This window comes from Macrotis lagotis, chromosome X (genome assembly GCF_037893015.1).
Source record: "Macrotis lagotis isolate mMagLag1 chromosome X, bilby.v1.9.chrom.fasta, whole genome shotgun sequence".
In the NCBI taxonomy this organism is placed as follows: Eukaryota; Metazoa; Chordata; class Mammalia; order Peramelemorphia; family Peramelidae; genus Macrotis; species Macrotis lagotis.
In genome coordinates, this window is record NC_133666.1 from 599,454,463 (window position 1) to 599,477,814 (window position 23,352).

Genomic DNA, 23,352 nt, shown 5'->3' on the forward strand with positions numbered 1-23,352 from the left:
TTTCAAGAAATCACAAAACTTACAAATCCATTAGAAATAGAACAGAGTAAATTAGGAACCCCATAAGGTAAAGTTTGAAGGAATGTCACAGCCAAAATACAAATTCCACCACCACCACCAGTACCCTCAAAAAGAGAAAAATCAGACAAATATTCAGAAAGAAGCGGTTCAAGTCAAAAAGGAATTTCAATCAGCATTATATAAGACCTAGTTATTTTTACTTTTAATGAAAGGAGGTCTTGGAAAAAGGATTGTTCTATTTATTAGGGAAATAAAAAATGCATTAGGAAAAATAATTTCCCTAAGTAATTTCCTAAAACTACTCAGGAAGTACTCTATAGGGGCAAAAATGTGTGTTTTTTTCTTTTTAGGTTTTTACAAGGCAAATGGGGTTAAGTGGCTTGCCCAAGGCCACATGACTAGGTAATTATTAAGTGTCTGAGGCTGGATTTGAACCCAGGTACTCCTGACTCCAAGGCCGGTGCTCTATCCATTGTGCTACCTAGCCGCCCTAGCAGAAATGTTTTTAAGAAAGACTAGACCTGAGTAGGAACTCTCAAGAGTTAAGAGAAATCTGGAAAGAAATTTATTTGAATAGGAGCTGTATGATGATACAGCACTAACATTCTAATTGGGATAGAAGGAACAATCTTTTTCAAAGAGCATGGAAGGAATTAAATAGGAAACAGGGTCTTGCAAGTGGTATGCTTTTGTTCTGAGAGTTTTTATAGGAGAGAGAAAAGGGAGAGTAAAAGGAATATATTAACGTAGAATGAAAAGGCATGAAACTTGATTTTTCTTGTAATGTGTGAGATAAAGTATTGGTTGTTGTCCTTCATTTCCAAAGGGGACCAATATTATATTACTATGTGAGGATCAAGCTACAGTTTGTCCAACTGCAGCTGATCAGATCTATATGAGTTCAGGAGTCTCTACTACAGATCAGACACAAATAAACATTTGGAATAGTGAAGTCTCTTTAAGTGTATATAAATATTGAGTAACAACAGGGGAAAGTAGATTAAGAAGAATCTCTAATCTTAAATGTACAAAGTAAGTTTGAAGACATCTATGTTTGATGAGGAAATATCAAATTCAACAAAAAAAAATTAAGAGGGAATTAGAAAAAAAGCTAGAATCTTAGAGGCATTAATTACAGAACAGTTGAATAAATTTCAGTATGAATATAATGAAATATTATTGCACCATAAGAAATGACAAAACTAATTTCAGAAAATAGAGCTATCAAACTGTTACAAAGTAAAGTGATCAGAATGATGACTAGAAACTAGAAGCACAATTATTTCATGTGAGGACAACAAAATAAAAACAGTTTTGAAATACTTAAGCACTGTAATCAGAACAAGACCAAATTTTATTTATTTATTTATTGCTTCTATGATCTTATTAAAGTTTAAAACTGTGATTTCCCAGTCAGGGTGATTATTTTTTTCCCTCCAACATGTTTAGAAAATGCATTCTTTATATAAATCTTTCATAAAAGATTTACCCAGCTCACTGCAAGGCCTTCTTTGTTTTTTGTTTCTTAAATGTATTTGATATTCTGTATATTATTTTATGGTTCATTACCTAGTCTCTCTTGATGCTTATTTTTTCTACATTATTGGTCAGCCTTCTTTTATGGTCATATATTTGGTGTGCTGCATTTTATTCTATTTCTGGTGATACTATTGGTGATAATATTGCATGCATGTTTCTCTTGTCCTGTAAGCCACCTTCATATGTTTTTGATTCTAGTGAAATTATGGAAGACTGATTCACCACCATATAGTATCACTAGGAGAATATTATTTAAGTGGTTCTTTGTAATCAGTAAATGATGCCATCAGATTTTGTTGTTTGTGTGTATTTATTTTGAAGTATTTTACGGAATGACATATAAAGAAACAGGGCAGAACGTTCTTCAGAATTCATGAATTTAAAAATACTGGAGTTTTAAATTATAGCTCTGATTTTTAATATCATATGTCTGATTAGCATAATTAGGTTGCACAATAATAGTTGACTATTTTCCAATTCTTAGATATAAAAGGATCCATTGCAGTTTGAAATCAAAGCTACCACTCTACGTAGAAAAAATAGATTACATATTTATCAGAGACTGGCTATAATATGAAGTCATCCTGAAACATCACTTTTTTGTTTTTATTGTAAATTTTACTTTATTCCTTAAATTGAACAATCTAATTATATGTTTGGTAACAGAATTATATAGTAAAGAAAAGATCAGTTAGTTCAATTTTTTTCTGTGAATAATTTGGATTTTGACTTTTTTAGTTAAGGCAAAACCACCAGACACCAATACTGAGATTACCATGCCATCTTTTTATTTTTAAATGATAAATCTTTTTAGTTGCAGTACCTTGCTTCATGTTTTAAAGAAATAGTTTATGGAATTTGGTGGTATCAAAGCCTCCTTTTTGTTGTTTAAGGTACCCATCAAGAATTGAAAAAATAGACTATGAGGAAGGTAAGATGTTGGTCCATTTTGAGCGCTGGAGTCATCGTTATGATGAGTGGATTTACTGGGATAGCAATAGATTGAGACCCTTGGAAAGACCAGCACTAAGAAAAGAAGGACTGAAGGATGAGGAAGAATTTTTTGTAAGTAACAAATTTTGAAATGCTCCTCTTCAGTAGCTATGAATTATTTTATAAGAATTATATTATATTTCACAAAAATTAGACTTTATAAAAAAGAGGTTTTTATTTTTTACTCAAGTTATTAATTATTAAAGTTTCTAAAAATAGGACTTTAAAGCCGGAGAAGAAGTTCTGGCACGTTGGACAGACTGTCGCTATTACCCTGCAAAGATTGAAGCAATTAACAAAGAAGGTATGTATTTGGAAAGTACAAGTGGTTTGTGTGTGTGTGTGTGTGTGTGTGTGTGTGTGTGTGTGTGTGTGTGTGTGTATGTATGTATATATGTATATATATAATATTTATTTAAACCAAGGGCAAAGGTAAAAACTAACTCTCAATTTTAACTCTAGTTCTAATTTAGGTAGTATCTCCATGTAGTTTCCACTTTTACATGGCACATTATCTACCATTGTTTCTTTTATTGAAACCTTTACTGTTTGAGCATTTTGGGACAGTGAAAATTGGGATTGTTAAAATTTCTCACTTGTTGCAGATAAGCATAATGAATGAATGGATGATTGCAATTTTTTTTTGGTAGGTAATGAATTATAATCTATCATTTTGATGATTTTTCTGAACCCTTTTTGATGACTTTTTGACTGTTTTGTAATTGGAATAAGCATTAAGTTAAAGAAACTAAGCATGTCATTGGGCGGGATTAGGCTTTTTGTTGCAGCAGGTATTAGAAAAGGGTAAAGAAAAGACTTTTTGGTCATTTAAATAAAATTTTTTGGGAATGAGTCTCAAAGGTTTTTTTTTTTTAGTCAATTGTGATTTTCATTTATCCAATCTACTCTTTTCTTATTTATATAATCGACAATGAATGAATTGTGTTTTTAAAATTTATTTTGGACATTTACTAAAATGTAAAGTGAAGGGAAAAAACAATGGAGTAGTCAGAGAGATGTTAATATGTCAATTATTTAGTGTTTGAAAAGTGCTTTTCTCACATTATCCTTGTCAATCTAGTATTTCAAGATTTATTCTTACTTTACAGATGAGAATACTGGCTGATCATAAAATTAGTTATTAGGCAGGATTTGAGTCCTGATTTCAGCTTATTACCTTATTGCCATCCTTTTTCTCATGTCTTAAGACTATGAGACAAATGTTTTCATATTGTTAGAATGTGAGAAATGATTTAAAAATTTTAGAAACTAATTATTCAAAGGAAACTGATATTTACAGAATAAATTGGAAAAATATGTCATTAAGCAGCTGCTAATAATAAATTAGATCTATTAGCATATAAATGATAACCTTTTCTGGAAAAAAAATAAAAAAATTCTACCTTTGGAGTTGGAGCAGAGAATGGAACAGAAGGATTAGTATTAGAAAAATTTTAAAAAGAGATAGAAGGTGAAGTGAAAAAAATATGTAATGGTCTATAGCAGCGGTCTTGACTAGGAATGTCAAAGTAGTGTTTGAACAAAGATCTTAGCCTAAGTCTTCATTTCTTGTAATAAAGATATAATAAAGTAATTTAATCCTATCTGACATGAGAAGGGAAAAAGTGTTTTTTTTTTTTTGAGGCTTCTACTTTATGATTGAAGGTTATATCTAACTATAATCTACTCCGCAGCAATTCTGGAAGATTGTCCAAGTACTATTAAATTGTTCATAATTGACTAAAAAATTTTAGGAAATGAAATTAGGATAATATTCATACATGGCAAGTTTCATTGCTTGAATGGAGAGCAAGGATGACCCTCTTTCTTTAATTCTAAGACTAGGCACTTTTTTTTTAGCTTTTTTTTTTGTATTTTTTGTATTATTTTATTTTATTTTATTTTTTTATATATATTTTTTCTTTTTGCAAGGCAATGGGGTTAAGTGGCTTGCCCAAGGCCGCACAGCTAGGTGATTATTAAGTGTCTGAGGCCGGATTTGAACCCAGGCACTCCTGACTCCAGGGCCGGTGCTCTATCCACTGCGCCACCTAGCTGCCCCAATACTAGGCACTCTTAATGATTGTTCATCTATGTATGAAATGGTGTTTTGTATATATTTTATATATTTTGCGTGTATACATTTATATGTTTTATGTATATATGTACATAATTCTCCTTTATCTTATATATACACTTCTTGTCACATTTGTTCTAGGTTCTTAAAATGTATAGATAAGTTAATATTATTAGAAAACTAATGAAGATAGTATTGTTTCAGAATTACATGGTAATTATATGAAAGCCCTTAGTGAGTGATTATAACTTTTAGCTATTCTTTCTAGAAATATTTGTTGTTTGGGGCGGCTAGGTGGCGCAGTGGATAGAGCACCGGCCCTGGAGTCAGGAGTACCTGGGTTCAAATGTGTTCTCAGACAATAATCACCTAGCTGTGCGGCCTTGGGCAAGCCACTTAACCACATTTGCCTTGCAAAAACATAAAAAAAAAAAAGAAATATTTGTTGTGTTTCTAAGTTACTTTCCCCATAGTTGAGCTTTGGGCTTCTAGGTAGCTCAGTGGATAGAGTGCTGGTCCTAGAGTCAGGAAGACTCTTTTTCCTGGGTTCAAGTCTATTTTTAGACACCTGGTGCCTGTGACCCTGGGCAAGTCAGTTAACCATCTTCTACAGAGGAGTTCCCCCCCTTTATTAAATGAGCTGGAGAAGGAAATAGCAAGCCACTCTAGTATCTTTGGCAAGAAAACCTCCAAAAGAGGTCATGAAGTGTTGAACATAACTGAAATGATTGAATAATAACAATAAAATTTGAACTTTTACGTATATTTGGGGAAACAGAATTAACCCATTTGAATAAGTGCAATCTGGTTTACTGAAAGGTCTAGAAGTTTAGTCATGGGCTGTAGATTGATTACTCCCATTATTACATTAGCTATGCAACCTTAGATGAAATCATTTAACTCCTCTGTGCCTTAGTTTCTTTTCTCATCCATAAATTGAAGAATTGAAATGATATTGTTTTTGTCTGTTTTCAAATAAAATGTGCCCTTTTGACAATTAGAGATCTGCATATTTTATATATTAGATTTCTGCATTTTTTATTTTTATATTTTTTAGTATTTTAAAGGCAGTTTTCAGAATACAGAATAATGCCAATGGAAATAATATAAAACATTTTTATAGATACACATACACATATATAAACATGCTTAAAATATGTTTATTTGAAGAGAAAAACTTTTATTTCCATCATAATAATCATAATTACTTTTTATAATTATATTAAAGAATGATATAATACTTCTTCAGAAAAATTAATCAGATCACTTGTTTTGAATTATATTCTGCCTAAGAGTAAATATGTAGATTTGTCGTTAGTGGTCCTGAGAATGCAGACTTAAGCTGTGATATACTCTGGAGGTTCTTGCTTAGGTTGGAATGAGTTTTTTTCCCAAAGTTGAGATTTTTCTATACTCAGCTGTTTTAGTCACACAGTGTCTCTTTCTCCAAATGAATAACTAGTTAGATTTAAGAATTGTTCTATGTGAAAGTTGAATTTTGTAATTAATGAAATTAATCATGTTTCAGGAACATTTACAGTACAATTCTATGATGGAGTTATTCGATGTTTAAAAAGAATGCACATTAAAGCCATGCCAGAGGATGCCAAAGGGCAGGTAAGAATGTTCAGTATTCTTAGTAAAATGATTTTTATCTATTGAGGACTAAATGGCATTCATAAATGGTGACCTATAGCTATTTATTTTTAAAAATAAACTAATTGTAGGGTTATGTGCTGATAACCCCAAATAGCAGCACGTAAGTGAGGCCTTGAATGTCACAGAAATTATACACATGATATTTGCTTCTTTGGTTTTAGACCTGCTAAAGTTATAGGTCACTAGTTTCTGTTCCAGGTGAAATCCCAGCATCCACTAAGCTGGTGTTGTCCTATCGACCCAGCTGGAGCGTGGAACCAGTCTGTGGGAAGTCAGGTAAGTGCCTCTTTTTACAGTATATAGTGTGGCTTTGAAAGTTATTTTTACTATAAAATTTTATATTGAGTTTACTTTTTATCCTCTCTCCCCACCCCAAGTCATACTAATGTAGCTTTCTTAAAAGGCGCTTACCTGACCCTCTGTAGGCTGTTTTCTGATAGGTTACTATATCTGATATAATATGTTCAATTTAATTAATTTATTGTTATAATTCAGAGACAGAATAAATATCAAGCATTTAAGAGAATTTGAAGTGGAATTTAAAATCACTTACCCATCTGTTTAATATATTTTTTTGAAATACTGGAAAGAAAAGGTGCCAGTAGAAGATTAAAATAATACTTTTTTATATTCTGCTGTTATTTGGGATTTTCAGCACCTGGACCTACAATTAAGCACTATAGTGACTAGAAAGTAATTTAAAAAATATTAAGTTTAGAAATTTGGTAAAATAGTCTTTTCGGGGTTCAGAGATTGCATAGTGGTCTAATGTTTCTTTGTACTTTGTGGAAAGTAATAGTTTTTGCAACAAACTATCTGCAAGGACATTGAAAAATAATCATGTGTCAGTTTATTGGCATTACATAGTAAATTCTAGTCAGCTAAAGATTTTCTCTTAAAATTTGCTCCTAAATCCTTTTCTTGGGCAAGGAAATTATGAAAATCATTTTTCAAGGAACTAGGATTTTTTTTTTTACTCTTGAGTATTTGTGAAATAACTATAGACAACTTCCAAAAGCAGATTTTCCCTTATTAATTTAAGACAGTACAAAACTTACTGATTTAAAAGTGCTTTTGAAGCAGAACCATTGGTACATTTGCATGTATACACAAAATATTTTTCCTAAAATTATTTAGATTTTCATTATTTCAACAATATTGTGAGTTCTTGGATTTTCTCATGAAAAATATAAAGTAGATGTGGGAAAATACTAATAAGATAGTAAAACAAGATTCATTACTGATTTAAACCATTTTTAAAAAAAGATAGTCATATGTCCCCAAAAAACAATAAGTGGCATTAGACTATAGGCAAATTGACAGAATATCTCAAAATACAAATAATTATAGAATTACTGGTTGCAAATTATTATTGTTTTTAAAAATCAATTTGACAATGGACTTTAACACTTTTTTGTAATTTCTTCATAGAGTGCATTTTTTTTTGGCAAAGCAGTGGGCTTAAGTGATTTGCCCAGGGTCACACAGCCAGGCAATTATTAAGTGACTGAGGCTGGATTTGAACTCAGATCCTCCTGACTCCAGGGCAGTGCTCTGTCTACTGTGTCATCTAGCTGCCCCTGTATATTACATGTTAAAAATTAAAACTAATAAATTATTTGGAAAGAAATTTGAATATTAGTATTTTTTCTTAAGTTCTAAATTTTTTCCTATGATTTCCATTACATTTGCAAGGAAGTGTTTTTGTTTGAAATGTTTTTTATTCAGTACTTTGATTTCAAGCATGTATTTTTCTGATGTGCTCACAAGTTAGGGCTTGCCCATTTCGAGATTATGAAATCCCATAATGGTTTTATAGACACAGTGAATTTAAATATTAAGTTTTGTGTTTTATAGATTTTGATTGGTTCTTTATAAAGAGTCAGTTAGTTATTTTTAATGATAAAAGTAATGTATAAAGATATTAGTACCCTTCTGAAATGTTCATGTTGTACTCTTTCAATAAGAGACAAAACCATACAAAACTTTCAGTCAAGATATTTCTCGGGGCGGCTAGGTGGCGCAGTGGATAAATCACCAGCCTTGGAGTCAGGAATACCTGGGTTCAAATCCAGTCTCAGACACTTAATAATTGCCTAGCTGTGTGGCCTTGGGCAAGCCACTTAACCCCATTTACCTTCCAAAAGAAAAATATATTTCTCAAGTCATAGCAGCAATAATTGTAGAAAAATTGTGGAGAAAGGATTTTTGGAGAGCTGACAGATTTCATGTCATGTGGAACTGTATCTATCTTGGCTATCATCACTGCTGACCTGAACTGGAAAATGGCATAGCATCTCCCTCAGGCTTATTGTGAGGATCAAGTAAGCAGATTTTGTTTTGAAAAAGTTTTAAAAAGCACACAGGTTCTTCTTAATGACCAGATTTATTAAGTTTAAAGTCATTGTCTCTTGCCCTTCCAGTCTCTCAAAGAAGTGAGTAGGTAGAAGGGACTTTTTTTTCCTCTTTAGTCAGAAGTCCACATCTTGATCAATTTCTGATAGAGGTTAAAGCATATAGGAGCTTAGAAAAAGTGTGACTCAACCTTTTGTTTTGATACATGAAGAAACCAACTGTGAAATAAGTTTTAAATCATTTAACCATTTATTTTGAAAAAATGTTCAAATGGATTTATTATTTTTTAATCTTAATCTAGAAGTGGAGTATTCTTAAAGAAGACTGATTAAATCCTTCCTTCTATTCTACTTTTCTCTCTTCCCTCCAAATATTTCTGATTTTGATGGCTTATTTACTTAGTTTCTGGAAATGTCTTCCCTAAGCCTAGGTACTGGTATTGAGGAAGTCTGTCTCTATCAAGTTTGCTGTTCTAGAGTGTGCTATCACATCATCATTCTCTTTACCATGTCCCCCAAACCATGTTATATGCTATTTCTTAGCATATATGCTATATGCTAATAGTTAACTATATGCTAACTATTTCTTACTCTTGCTTCTTCACCATTATTTACTTTTCTCTTCTGTTCTAGAATCTCAAATCTAATCCTCTTCATGACATTTGGTATCTAAGTATTTTCTCTCTCTCTATGTAGATAGTTTAGAAGCTCCATGAGATGTTTCCACCAGATTATTCTGAATATGATTAGAGCATTGTCTCAATGACTAATTGATATATTTCTGAGTTGGAAAGGCAAGCAATTTGATATAATTTATATACATGTAGTCAGCAAAACACATTTCCATATAAGTCATTCTGTGAAAGAAAACAGAGACTTAAAAACCTCAAGAAAAATAAAGAAAAAATATCTTTGAACTGTATTTAGATGCTTCCAGTTTTTTCTTGGAAGATGAACAGTACCTTTCCTTAGAATACTTAAGTTATTCACAGTAGATTGTCATACAATAACTATTGCTGTTATGGTGTACATTGTTCTAAAGGTTCTGCTCTCTTTTTTTTTTCTTTTTAGATTTTTTTGCAAGGCAATGGGGTTAAGTGACTTGCCCAAGGCCACACAGCTAGGTAATTATTAAGTGTCTGAGGCTGGATTTGAACTCAGGTACTCCTGACTCCAGGCCCCGTGCTCTATCCACTGTGCCACCTAGCTGCCCCTGCTTATTACTTCTTAAAGCACATTATTATTCCATCAAAATTGTTTACAACTTGTTCAGCCATTCCCCACTTCTTTGCCACCACTAAAAGAGTTACTATAAATATTTTTATACACTTAGATTCTTTTTCCATTTTTTAAAATCTCTTTGGGATATGAACCTAGGGAGAGTATTGCCAGATCAAAGGGTATGTATGTTTTTTTAATTCGTTGGGCCATAGTTCCAAATTGTTCTCCAGAATGGGTGAATCAATATCACAACTTTACCAGTTGTATATTAGTGTTTTAATTTTCTCACATCCTCTCCGACATTTATCATTTACCTTTTCTGTCTCATTTCTGTCTCATTTCTCTCTCTGTGAGGGTTATAACTGTTGTTTTAATTTGCATTTCTCTCATTGATAGAGATAGTGATTCAGATAATTTTTTTCATGTGGCTATAGATAAATTTGACTCAAAAGTGTTTGTTTATAGCTTTTGACTATCAATTGAAGAATGATTCTAATTTCTGTAAATTTGATTCAGTTTTCTATATGTTTGAGAAGTGAAGTCTTTATCAAACTTTTTTTTTCATAGTAAAGAATACCAACTATGTATTTCTCTCCATCCTATTTCACTCTCCATTTATCCTACTCTCTCCTTTTGCCTTGTCCATTCTCAAAATTGTTTTTCTTTGGACTTTTACCTACCCCAAACTGCTCTCCCTTCTATCACTTCCTCCGCCACCTTCACCTTGCTGCCTTTTATGCCCTTCCCTTCCTACTTTTCTGTATGGTAAGATAGATTTCTGTACCCAACTTTGTGCGTATTATTTCCTCTTTAACCATTTCTGATGAGAGTAAAGTTCATAATGCTTCCCTCCCCATTTCCTCTATTTTTTTCCCTCCACTGTTAAAATCTTCAATTTCTATTTCTTTCTCTGGTTCTAGAATATCAGGACAGTTTTCCTTAATAAATTCTTGAAAAATGATATCCAGTAATTCTTAAATTATTTCTCCTGCATATATTTTCTTGGTCATATGATTTTTCCAAGTAGATATTTCATGTTTTCTTCCATTTATTCATTTTTTTTTTTGCAAGGCAATGGGGTTAAGTAGCTTGCCCAAGGCCACACAGCTAGGTAATTAAGTGTCTGAGGCCAGATTTGAACTCGGGTACTCCTGACTCCAGGACCGGTGCTTTTAACCACTAGCCCACCCCCATTTGTTCATTTATTAAATTTTATTTGATAATATCCTGATGTCACATAAAATTATTAGCTTCTACTTCCCCAATTCTAACTTTAGGTTTTTGCAAGGCAAATGGAGTTAAGTGGCTTGCCTAAGTCCACACAGCTAGGTAATTATTAAGTGTCTGAGACCAGATTTGAACCCAGGTACTCCTGACTCTAGGGCCGGTGCTTTATCTACTGTGCCACCTAGCTGCCCCTCAATTCTAACTTTTAAGAAATTTTATGCTTTGCTGAGCTTTTGTACCTCCCTTTCCATTTGGACAATTCTACTTTTTAGGATGTTTTTCTCTTCAATGAATTTTTGCATATCTTTTTCCATTTGCTCAATTTTGTTTTTTAAGGCATTTTCACTGGATTTTTGTGCACTTTTTAAAACTATCTAGCCTATTCTATTTTTTTAAGGTATTGTTTTCTTCAGTATTTTTGTGCCTTTTAAAAACAAGCTATTGAATTTTTATTCATGGTTTTCTTGCATCACTGTCATTTCTCTTCCAAGTTTTCCATCTGCCTCTCTTTATTTGTTTTTTTTTTTGTTTTGGGTTTTTTTTTTTGGCAAGGCAGTGGGGTTAAGTGACTTGCCCAAGGTCAAACAGTATTAGTTGTCTTGAGGTCGGATTTGTACTCAGGTCCTCCTGACTCCAGAGCCAGTGTTTTATCCACTGTGCCACCTAACTACCCATTTTTATTTGATTTTTAAAATCGTTTTTGAGTTCTTCTGTGACCTGAGATCAATTCATGTTTTTCTTTGAGGCTTTAGTTGCAGGGATTTTGACTATTTTGTGGTAACTTTATATGGTCAAAAATTTTTTCAGTTGTTTACTCATTTTCCAGTCTTATTTCTTGATATTTAATTCTTTGATAACAGGTTTCCCAAGTTTCAGGTTTCTTATGTAGTTGTTTTCAGGTAAAATTCTGGATTTCTGTTAAGTTTTTGACTCTTCCAAGGTGGTATGATCTAGGGAGAGATGTTTTTATTACTCATGTACTATACACTAGTTTATGAGCAACCACAAGCACTCTTTATTAGTACTCCTTCTTGCAGTAGGGCTACGATCTAGGACTGTGACCCAGCTTAAGTATAGTCTATACAATAATAGAGTTCTTCCCCTTGTGGCCAGTAAAGAGACCCTTGTAAATCTCTTTCTGATCTGTTGTTCAATCCACTTAACATTTGTGTTGGATGAGAAATCTAAAAACGGCCATTGCTACCTCTGATTCAAGCCCCTGAAGCCTGGTCCTCTTTTGCAGGGGCATGGTCTGCACTGACATGGCCTATGCTAGATTGTATTTCTCTCTCAACCTCTGGTAAAACTGATCTTTCCTGAACCTTCTAAGATATCTTGAACTGGAAAATTTCTTTACTCCATCTTTTTATGGGTTCTGACATTCTAGAATTTTTAATCTTCATTTGAAGGGATTTGGAGGGATTTGGGGGAGAGCTTGAGGCAAGTCTTTGCAATGACTCTGCCATCCTCTTCATTCATCATCCCAGAAATCCCTTTTCTGATTGCCTTATATTATAGGACAATCTTCATTACAAAGACAAACAAATTTCACAAACATTACATAGAAAGTCTTTGTTTTTTGTTCTTTGCTTGATATTAGTGTTGAAAAAAATGCTAGATTTGAAAGAATAACTGGATTCATCTCCTACCTTGAAAGTACAGTTGCTAATAAAATATAAATTCTGGCAGATATATTATGGGGAATCTTTTGTTCTCCCTCATTTTTATCTGTAAATACCTTTGGGATTATTTTTGATTTAGTCTTTTGCCAAGCCTTGGGCAAATTCATTTTCACTTCTGTCTTCCTTGTTTTTAAAGGACATACTTCTCACATTTTTCTAATAACCTCTTTTGTAATATTTTCTGGATGATTTCATATTCTAACTTGTTGTTTACCCTTGGCTGCTTTGTTTTTCAACTTGACAAGGAAATCTAATTTTCTGGATAAGATATTTTCACCTAGACTTTGTATATTAGCTAACCTTCCATAGGAAATGGTACTCAATCCTAATGTGGCTTTAAGCATTTTCAATTTTTTTTTAAGTTTGGGTATCCTGTTTTTAATAGGTAAAGGTGGAGATGTTGATGACTTGTCATCTGTACCTTTTCTTTTAGTTTTTGGTTGACCTTTATTTTTTTATTTATTATTCAGCAGTCTGACTGACTCAAAGTGTTCTGACCACTTAAGTATCCACAGTTGCTTTAGAAATGATAGCTACATTAGTAGTTAGCTATTTCTTTTCTGAATTGAAATTTTCAGTTTTATGGGGAGTGTTAGGGAAGATGGTTTCTCAGTATATATTATTTCTATTTCTTTATCTGTTCATTCTGACTCTTTTGAAAGAAAATATATCAGGCATTCTAAGTAGTCAACCATCTTTGATGCATTTTAACTCTTATTCTGAATTATATTATCAAATATTGTCTATTTCCTATGTTCACCTTCAAGTAAAAGTGATATAGCTTCAGTGAATTTAAAGCTGCAGTTAATTCAGGAAAACTTTTTTGATTAGGCAATTGAAAGACAAAAATGACCACTAAAATGGTATTTCTTTTTGTTCTTGGGAACATACAAGAAGAGCTTGTGACTATAATTCTGTTTAGTTTGTTTTTTTAAGATTTTTTTTGCAAGGCAATGGGATTAAGTGCCTTGCCCAAGGCCACACAGCTAGGTAATTATTAAGTATCTGAGGCGGATTTGAATTCAGGTCTTCCTGACTTCAGGGCCAGTGCTCTATCCACTATGCCACCTAGGCACCCTATATTTCTGTTTAGTTGAAAATTTATGTTTTCTTGTTTCATTTGCAGTGGAATTGTTAAAATTAATATGGTTTATTTACTTTGTCATTATGTTTTAGCATAAGGATTTCACATTGCATTAAATTTTCTTTTGCTTTTGGCCTGGTCTTATGATTTCATTGGTGTGTATTAATACCTGGTATGGAAACTTTATACCAACCAGCAATTTATTTATAACTTATGAATTCAGAGTTTCTTGAACCACTGAAAGGTAAAAATGTGAAGTGCCCAATGTTATACACACACAGGGCTTAAAAGAGGTCTTTTCAAATTCAGAGATTCAGAGTATCATCAGTTACATTGTTTAATTGTAGAATAAACATTTTGTTATTCTTAACATCCTCTACCTTCTATTTTGACACTCCACGATGACTAGTGAAAAATAGATGAGATCTGTTCAGACCCATTGTCCCTTTTGTATTTTAATTTTTTTCACTGGATGCATTGAATAAAGATTTTGTCTTCTAGTGACCAATCTACTGTTGATGAACCTCTCCATATTTAGCTGTGCTGGACAATGGACATCCTTTCCCCCCCTTAAAACAAAGATGTTATTAAAATTTATGCTTTATTGAAATAACCTTTTTGAATTCAGAGTCAGGAAAGAATTTTTGTTGAAGGATCTGAGTTTCTGGTTTCATTTCTTTTCCTTTGCCTTTAAGTCAACTGCATATTCCCTGTAAATCATTTCATTTTCACTTTTGTCTATCCTTTATTGAACTTCTTTAATTGATTAAGTTGAGCAATACTTGTTTAGCAGCAGAAATTGGTCACCTATGGAGGAGTTAGTTATTTAGTGAAAAGTACTTTTTTAATTTTCTCACAGTCAGAAGTACTTGGCAATGGTCATTTGGCAATCCATGTTGGTAATTGGATCTTCAAACTAATTTATCTTGGAGTTTCTATAACCACTGAGCTAAGTCTCATCCTATTTCATTCTCCCTCATTTCTTAAATGTCCTCATTTTTCCTCCTTAAAATGCTTATAGATTTTTTTTTCACATTCATTTTGGATTATTCCTGTTTCCCTTACTTAGAAATCTGTCACTCATTAGAGATAAATAAGGCAAAGAAAAAAAAAGCAGTTCAGGAAACTAACAAATAGTAGCCAAATCCATCATTGCATGTAATGTTGGCATCCCTAAAGTTCCTGATATCTGCACAAAAGGGAGGGGGGATGAATTTCCTATTTCTTTTTGGAGCTAAGTTAAATTATAATTGTATAACAATGAATTTCAGAATTTTTTTTAGGGGGGATGTTCATTCTTGTTTCTGTTTACTTCACTTTGCTTTTATGATCATATTCATAATTTCTTACAGTATAATATTTCTTAACTTTCATATACCAAAGTTTGTTTAGCTATTTTCAATCAATGAACATCTACTTTCTTTAAAGTTCAAGACAAAAAATGCTGTTATTTTTGTCACTTTTTTAATATAATTCTCAGTGACTTTCCACAATGGTTAGAGGCATTCATACTGCCATCAGTAGTGTATTAGGGTACCTGTTTTCCCACAATTCCAGCAACATTAATTTTATCTTATTTTGTCATCTTTATAACAATTTACTGGGTGTGAGGTTAACTGAGAGGTTTTCTGATTTTCACTTCTCTTATTTTTATTGATTAGTAGTAATCTTTTCTTTACTTGCTCATAATTTTCAGTTCTTCATTTGAGAATTCTTTGCTTATATCTTTTGGCCATTTATACACTAATGACCTACTGTCATTCTAATCTCAGTTTGTTGAATGCTGTGTTCAAATCTATAGAATAGTTTTTAATAGAAAATCATAAACTAATTAAAAATCAAATATACCAACAATTCTGATATAGCATATTTCATCAGATCCACTCTAATTTTGAAAAAATATATTTTCTTGGGAAGAGGGCTCAAATTCTATAGGAATGATTTTCCTTTTTTTTGGAATAAAAATAAAAGTGTTGCTTCCCCCCCCCCATCATGAATTGAGGTAGGATTATAGGAAAGAGTCATAATTTTATAGTTGCAAGGTATCTTAAAGGTCATCTGGAGCATTCTCTTTTTACATATTAAAAAAACAGACTCAGAGTGGTCACATAAATAGTAAGTAGCAGGAATAGAATTCAACTATAGATCATCTGACTACAAATCCATTGTCTTTTTTTAACTAAGCTTCCTTTTATACAATGGAAATTAAACCAAGTACTTAAGTGCCTTATAACTTTTTCAGTTTGTCATGAAATTTATGAATCTTTGATTTTGGGTTTCTTGGAGTCAGATTATATTCTTGTTGAGGTACTCTGAAGGCTTAAAGTAATTTGAGACCTGATATTTTTTCCATTTTATGGATCATTATACAGTCAACTTAATGGGGAATTAAAAGCAAGACTTCATTTTTCTTATATGTCTATGAATATAGAATTCAAGTGAGGTTGAGGTTGTTATGTGAGGACATATATGAATCAGCAAATATATTATAATTTTTCTTTAAAATTGCTTTAATTAATAAAAATGTTTGCTTCTTCTTGAATAATTTCAAATATTTTACATATTTTTTTTTGGAGGATTGGATAGCTTTAGTCAAAGCAGCTGCTGCTGCAGCGGCCAAGAACAAAACAGGGAGTAAGCCTCGAACCAGTGCAAACAGCAATAAAGATAAAGAAGAACGAAAATGGTTTAAAATATCTTCAAAGAAGGAAGAAACATCAACTTCTACAACCATACAAGAAGTTGAGAAAAAGGAAGAATTGCCAACATCAAGTGAAACATTTGGTACAAAAGAATTATTCTTTCTTTGGTGGTAAATTCAAATTGTGTACTCTAGTCAGCAAAATTGTTTACAGTGAGGTATTGTGTTAGCTAATTTTCCCTAGATATCATGATTATTGATTTATATTCCCTATAAGCAATTTGTTCATTCCCTGGGTGTGAGATTTTTCCTTTGTTTTTACTCTGTGTGTGTGTCCTATATAACTTGTAGATCAGTGGTGCCAAACTCAAATAGAAACAGGGGCTCTAAAATCTACATAAGAATTACTGTGATTATATGTTGATAGAGAAAATTGTATATTAACGTCATCCAGATTCTATTGCATTTTGCTTTATTGCTTTATTTATTTATTTCCCAATTACATTTTAATCAAGAGTGTTGCTGGCCACATTGAGGACTGCAAGTAGGGATAAAAATAATTATCTTCTGATGTGGAAATAGCAGTTTTTCCCTGATTTTTCTTGGCCAAAGAAACAATTTCTTTTGCTATTGATTTTCCCCCCCATGCCTTTGAAGCATATCAGGTTTTGTACCCGCTTTTTTTGTTTCAGGTTTTGACTAGTCAAAGTAAATCCATTAACCAAGATGATCTAAAATTCAGATTCTCTTATTTTCCTACTTTTAGAATATGGATTCAAACATAAGCCACATTCTGGTCAGGATTGTGTATATTATCAGAAAGTTCTGAGAGCTTTTGTTTTCACCTGAAGAAATATGAAATTTATGTTCAAAATGTTCTTTTTTGTAGTTTTCTTAAAGAGATGAGATGTTTGTGTGCTTTTAATTTTAAATTTATAGTTAGACTTATATATATGTGTATTTCATTAATAGTAGGACTCCACGTAGAGACTGTTCCAAAGATGGTCTTTCCACAGCCAGACAGCACATTATCGCACAAGAGGAAAAGTAATCAAGGCAACTCTTTTCAGGCAAAGAGAGCTCGTCTTAACAAGATTACTGGTAAACTGTGATGACTTTTTTTTTTTTTGCTGGGTTTGGGAGAAGAGGGAATTAAGGTATTTTCTTATCTGTTATACCACTTTTTTCCAGCAATAATTCATATGACATTTTAAGCTTTTTTTTCTGGTCAAAGGTTTTGTAATTGAAGAAATCCAGTTCTACTGTGATTCCCCCACAAATCTTTATTATTTTCCTTTGACTCTCTGCCATATTTTTCTTCTGTAAAATGGGAAAATTAGTACCTACCTCACAGGGATGTTGTGAGGGTCTTGAGGTTAAATTTTATAAAATGTTGTGATTCTTATGCTACTTTTTTTTCTATTCCTATGGGAATTTATTGATAGGGGAATTTTTTTTAACAATTGTTCTTTAATGAAATTGTTCAGTTTAAATAGATTTTGAAGATCCTCCCAATTCTCATTGAAAGATAAAATCTTGTTTCTAAATAATTGTTTTGTCAGCTCTTTAGGTAATATAACTCTGTTAATATTTATTCTTTATTCAACAAAATTTTGCACAGTAATTCACCCTGGTGTAAAAGTTTATTTCATTGTCACTTCATTTGCTTAATGGAATAACATTACCATTTTGGAGAGGGTCTAAACCTGCTTTAGGGCTCTTTTAAAAACTAATTTGAAAATTTTATTTTTAATAATTGGAAGCCACTAATATTATTTTAAAGTCTAAAGAAGTAGTTAGCTAAATTTAAAAATTACTAATCTTTTTTGTTTTTAAATAAAACATTTGATTACACTTAATAGATGTCTAGAATTGCATTTGAAGGGTAGAACTTGTATTTGGTTATATCCTTCATAATGTTATACTGATCAACATTTCTTATCAGTATCTTAATGGAGAATTAAAAGCAGACTGTGTAAAGTTGTGAAATCCCAATGTGACACTTTTCAACCATTTACCAATTCATAAACTATTTATGGGAAGTGAATTATCCACAATAATGCTGTTTTACTAGACAAACTTTTTTTACAAGCATGTAAACTCCATTAGACAATGTTCTATTTTGCAGTTGAAATTATTCTTTAGAGAAACTAGCATTATACAATGCTTTAAGATTTACTAACTGCTAAAAAAAAATTTAAAAAAAGATTTACTAACTGCTTTACAAATATCCTATGCTGTTTTTCTGATGGGAAAACAGACAAGTGGAAAATGTTTTTTTTTTTTTTATGTGACTGTCAACATTACTCAGCTAGTAACTGTCTGAATCAGGATTTGAATAAAAATCTTCCTGACTCCAGATCCAGCACTCTATTCCTTTAGCCACTAGGAGTAATTCAGGTGAAAAGTAGAATCTACAACTTGAGTTCATTTTATTACTCATTTAGTAATTTTTCAATTGATTCATAAAAATAGAAATGTTAAAAACTTTAATTTTATTCTTTGCTTATTCTTTCTTCTCCTCTCTTTTTAAACAAAGCTGTATTTAGTACTTTGGGTGGAACTTTTTTCTTTTTCTTTTCCTTTCCATAAAGATAACTGCATCATTTTATTTCTTAAGAGTATAAACACTAGTGGCTTTGAACACTAGTGAGCCACACCCATAGTCTATTAGGAATTAGGGAAACACTTTCAGACCTCATCCTTTGTTAGAATTTATAATGGTGTTTTACATCCTATGACTGTAGACAGAATTGTTTTAACTTGTGATTTAAAGAGAAACAGCTGTGTTGCAGGAGCAGGAATTGGAGAAGATGGAATTGCTGCACTGGATTATAGGCCCCAGTTTTCTGACATCATGTTGTTTTATCTTGCTTACTTGGTTTTGCTTTCAGTCAGTCTATCTTAGTGGGAAATTCATGTGGCTTTTTGAAGAAGACGGATAAATAGATTGGAAAAATGATGTAATGACAACTAAATTCAGGATATATTGATTGTAACTGACCTTGAGAGCACAGTAGTAGGATAAAATAGAGACCTTTTGCATTGTGCTCCCCAAGAGGACACATTGATGATTGCTTAGTAACCACTTCTGTTTATTTTGGGAGAGAAATGTAACCACTGTGGCACAACTTATTTGGTGTCTCTTGGGAACCTTGATTGGATCAGTTAAACCCCTTGGCGGCAGCAGCAGCAGCAGCAGCAACAGCAAAACACAAGACATAATACACTTTCAGGATAGATTCTTCTTCTTTTTATTCAAAAGATTGATATCTAACAGTTTTTCTCATATAGCTACATATATTCACATCCTTATGTTGTAATAGTTCTGTGGCCTTTAAATTGCCCATACTCATAAATTTGTAATTGATTGGAGACTGTGAGAAATGCAGCTACATGGAATAGTATTTTTGTCTTTGGATAGGGTATATTTAAACTCTGTAATGTCCACTGCATCAGGAATCTGACTTCATAGCAGCAAATCTACTTTGAATCATTTCCCCTTCACTTCCTATTTATACTTCTTTGAAGCCTGTACCCCCCCTTCAGAATAATGTTTTTAATTGCATAAAATAAATTATTCAGATCACAGAAGAAACCAATTATATTGAATAATAGTTATTGAAGGATTTTTAAAGATCATGTGCCTTAGTTGAAAGAACCTACTTTATAAAGATTAGAGCATGACTTTTAGGATTTAAAAATATTGTTCTATGTTTTTATTCAATTGTAACTACTTTTTTTATAAAACTTGGTTCACTACTATTCAGTATAGACAACAACTTGTTTTAAGTAATTGTACCTACTATATGCATAATATTTAAAAAATTAATTTATGGATTGAACTTAAAGGGAATGGAAAGTTTGCAATCCAATCTCTGAGACCAAGTAATTCATAAATTGTGTTTTTATAGATAAGTTTGTGAAAAGTCAAGAAAATAGGAAAAGACATAGCAACAATTGCCATGTACATCTTGTTTCTAAGACTTCATTTAGTAATAAGGCTAGGTAATATAAAGGAATCACATCAGTAATTTGTTGTTAACTTAAGACATTGTTTCTTCTTCTTTAGTGGGATTTATTTCATAAATTCAGTTAAAGTATGTAGGATTGAAAAATTTAGAACTGGAAAAGCCTCAGAAAACTGAGTCCCAGAAGGGTTAATCAACTGCCTGCCCTCCTTGACATGGGTAATAATCAGCAGAATCAGGTCTTAAACCCATGTGTTGGACACCAAAATCATTAATACTACGTTGAAACACATGCTCAGTCTAATCTCACAATGAATAATGATGGAATAATTTTAAAATGGCATCATTTTATTACACCCCTTTCTGAATTCCATTCTCACAGTAGTAGATGGTAGCTAGAAATATTTTGGCTTGGAAAATTTGTAGATGATTGACCAGATTTTTTGACACGTACAATACTTTTTTTGTGTATGTCTATTTATACACAGATAGACATAGACATAAACACATATACATACGTGTATGTATTTTTTCAATATTAGGGTTATAGATTTAGAACTAGAAAGGGAGTTCAGAGGCCACTTAATCCAACTTCATTTTACAGATAAGTAAATAGGGACAGAGCATACAGAAATAGCAACAGCAGTAATGTGTATATGCTTAGGAACAGTATATTACATATGTGTTTTTGCATACATGTGTATATTTATAATATTTATATTTAACTGAAAGATAAGCAAATTTCAGAAAATGATTATTGTCGACCTCTAGAATAATTTACTTCTACATTCTGTCCTCTTATTGGAGGAAAAAACATTGACAGTGTTGTAATTTATATTCCAAAGTTAATTTATTTCTTCCAAGTTAATATTACTAACTTGTTTTTAAAGAGGATGTGCCATGGTTACCAAAATAATTTAAGTATGAAAAATTACTAAATGAGATAAGATTTAAATAACTACAACTAGACATTGGACTGCTTTCCAGTGTAAAAGTTATTGTATTCTTTGCTCAAGTACCCATTTGTTTTCTGATTCTTACTTTGTCTCTAGTTTACATGGACTTTTATTTTGAGTTCTGTGGTATTCATATATGCCATAAAAGAACCTTTCATGGTTGAGACATAGGGGTCTCTGGTCACAGTTGATCTCAGATGTCAGAGTTGATGTATTTAATTTTTAGGTAATTCAAACAAATTATCTGATTTTTCTTTCTATTATATGGTTTTATATTTTCTTCAACAGTCCTTAAAGTGAAATCTCTTTTAAATGACTATGATATTTAAATACTCTTAATTTCTTATTTTATGGTAGAAATTATCTAAATTCTCATAGAATACTCTTGCAAGATCTTACTGGCTTTTCATTTTGGAGTTTCTTAGAATTACCCACATGGTTTTAATATTCCATTTACTTTTGCTGCATGTCGCAATCTTCTCTTTTCCTTATAACTCTTAAAGATTTCTTAATCCAAATTCACATGCTATTTTAGTCCTACCAGCTAGACCTTCCCACTTATTATATAATATTGACTGAATGTCTAAAAAGCCAAAACAAAAAAGAAGTTTATGTTTGCACTAAATGACCTTCTATGATTATACTAATTTTGAGATTATGTGTATCACTGTGTTTCTATTAGTTTCAAATAATTTTCCTTTCAAAACTGAATCTATAAAATATATTAGTGATTTCCTAATAATTTTACCTTTAATTTTCTGATTCATTGAATTTTTATTAATTTCAGATAGAGAAAAATGAAATGAAGGTGACTATTGGTGATATTTCATGTTACATTATATCAATGCAACATGCCAACAGATATCCAGTAGTGGCATTAATATATGACATTAGAGTTGGATTTGAAATGGAAATTGTTTATTTTCCAGTGATTATTGATTTTTAAATTAATTCTATAAATGAGAAAATTAAATAAGTAATTTAAGGTATAATCTTAGGCATAAGAAATTAAATAAACATTCTATGGAATGTTTTCAGTTTCAAATGGAAAAGGATGAATGGGTCAAATAATATTTTCATGACAGCCATTGTTATTTTTGAGAGTTCTGTTTTCTTTAGTCTTTTAAATTTTTGTTGTTCTAATTGCTAGACATTGAGATAGTTACTAGTGCTAGTTCTCACTAAAAATAGCATTTTTAGTGCCACAGAAACAAGTTAAAGCTTGATAATATTTGATTCTTGTGTGAACTGGTGATTGAAGTATAACTCAAATAACTAAAGTCATGGGGAATAAAAGTAACATATAAAAGAACTAAACTTAACCTTATCTTAATTCACATTTCATGTCTTTCTGGCATATCTTCTTAAAACATACTATGAATATTTCTAGCTATTTGATCCTGAAGCATAATGACACTAATTATTACATGGCCAGACAGTGGTTTTTCCATCATACTGCTTAGGAAAGAGTATAATTGCCTTACTCTGACATGGCACCTCAAAGTTCTGACGGTGTAGTTTCAGCCATTGACTGGGATATTCTTTCTGAATTATACAATACACAAGATGTCTCCCTTTGAAAAAGAATCGTCATTTCAGTGGATGATTTAAGACAAGATTTTAAAGTAAAGTATAGTAAATCTTCAATGTCTCTTCCAGGATGACACAGTCTGAACCTCAGAGTTGAGAATTGGTGGCATACTTAGAGGAAAAAAAATGTTATTTTGTAGTTCATCATTTGATTTGGAAATGAGAATTATGGATTTTATCCTCCATTTTCAATTAGTTAGGGGAAAACTCTTGGAGAGGATCTAGAGAGGTGATGTTAAAGCACTGGAATTGGAGTCAGGAAGATCTGAAACTTAAACCATCTATGTGACCCTGGGCAAGTTATTCAACCTTTGTATACCTCAATTTGCTTATTTGT

General features: G+C 31.8%; 1 protein-coding gene across 20 annotated transcripts in view; it reads left to right on the forward strand.

Moving 5' to 3' along the window:
- Nucleotides 1-23,352, forward strand: part of PHF20L1 (PHD finger protein 20 like 1) — a 118,620-nt gene that overhangs the window by 27,153 nt on the left and 68,115 nt on the right. For 10 of the 20 annotated variants that reach the window (XR_012471762.1, XM_074202478.1, XM_074202462.1 and 7 more), the window contains 6 exons: nucleotides 2,454-2,625; nucleotides 2,773-2,857; nucleotides 6,159-6,247; nucleotides 6,476-6,565; nucleotides 16,434-16,641; nucleotides 17,471-17,599. Coding sequence is in view for 19 of the 20 variants with exons in the window: in XM_074202478.1 (XP_074058579.1) it covers nucleotides 2,454-2,625; nucleotides 2,773-2,857; nucleotides 6,159-6,247; nucleotides 6,476-6,565; nucleotides 16,434-16,641; nucleotides 17,471-17,599 (773 nt within the window). In the remaining variant the exon portion in view is untranslated. The remainder of the gene's footprint in view (nucleotides 1-2,453; nucleotides 2,626-2,772; nucleotides 2,858-6,158; nucleotides 6,248-6,475; nucleotides 6,566-16,433; nucleotides 16,642-17,470; nucleotides 17,600-23,352) is intronic. The other 10 variants (XM_074202473.1, XM_074202475.1, XM_074202474.1 and 7 more) reach the window with 5 other exon arrangements.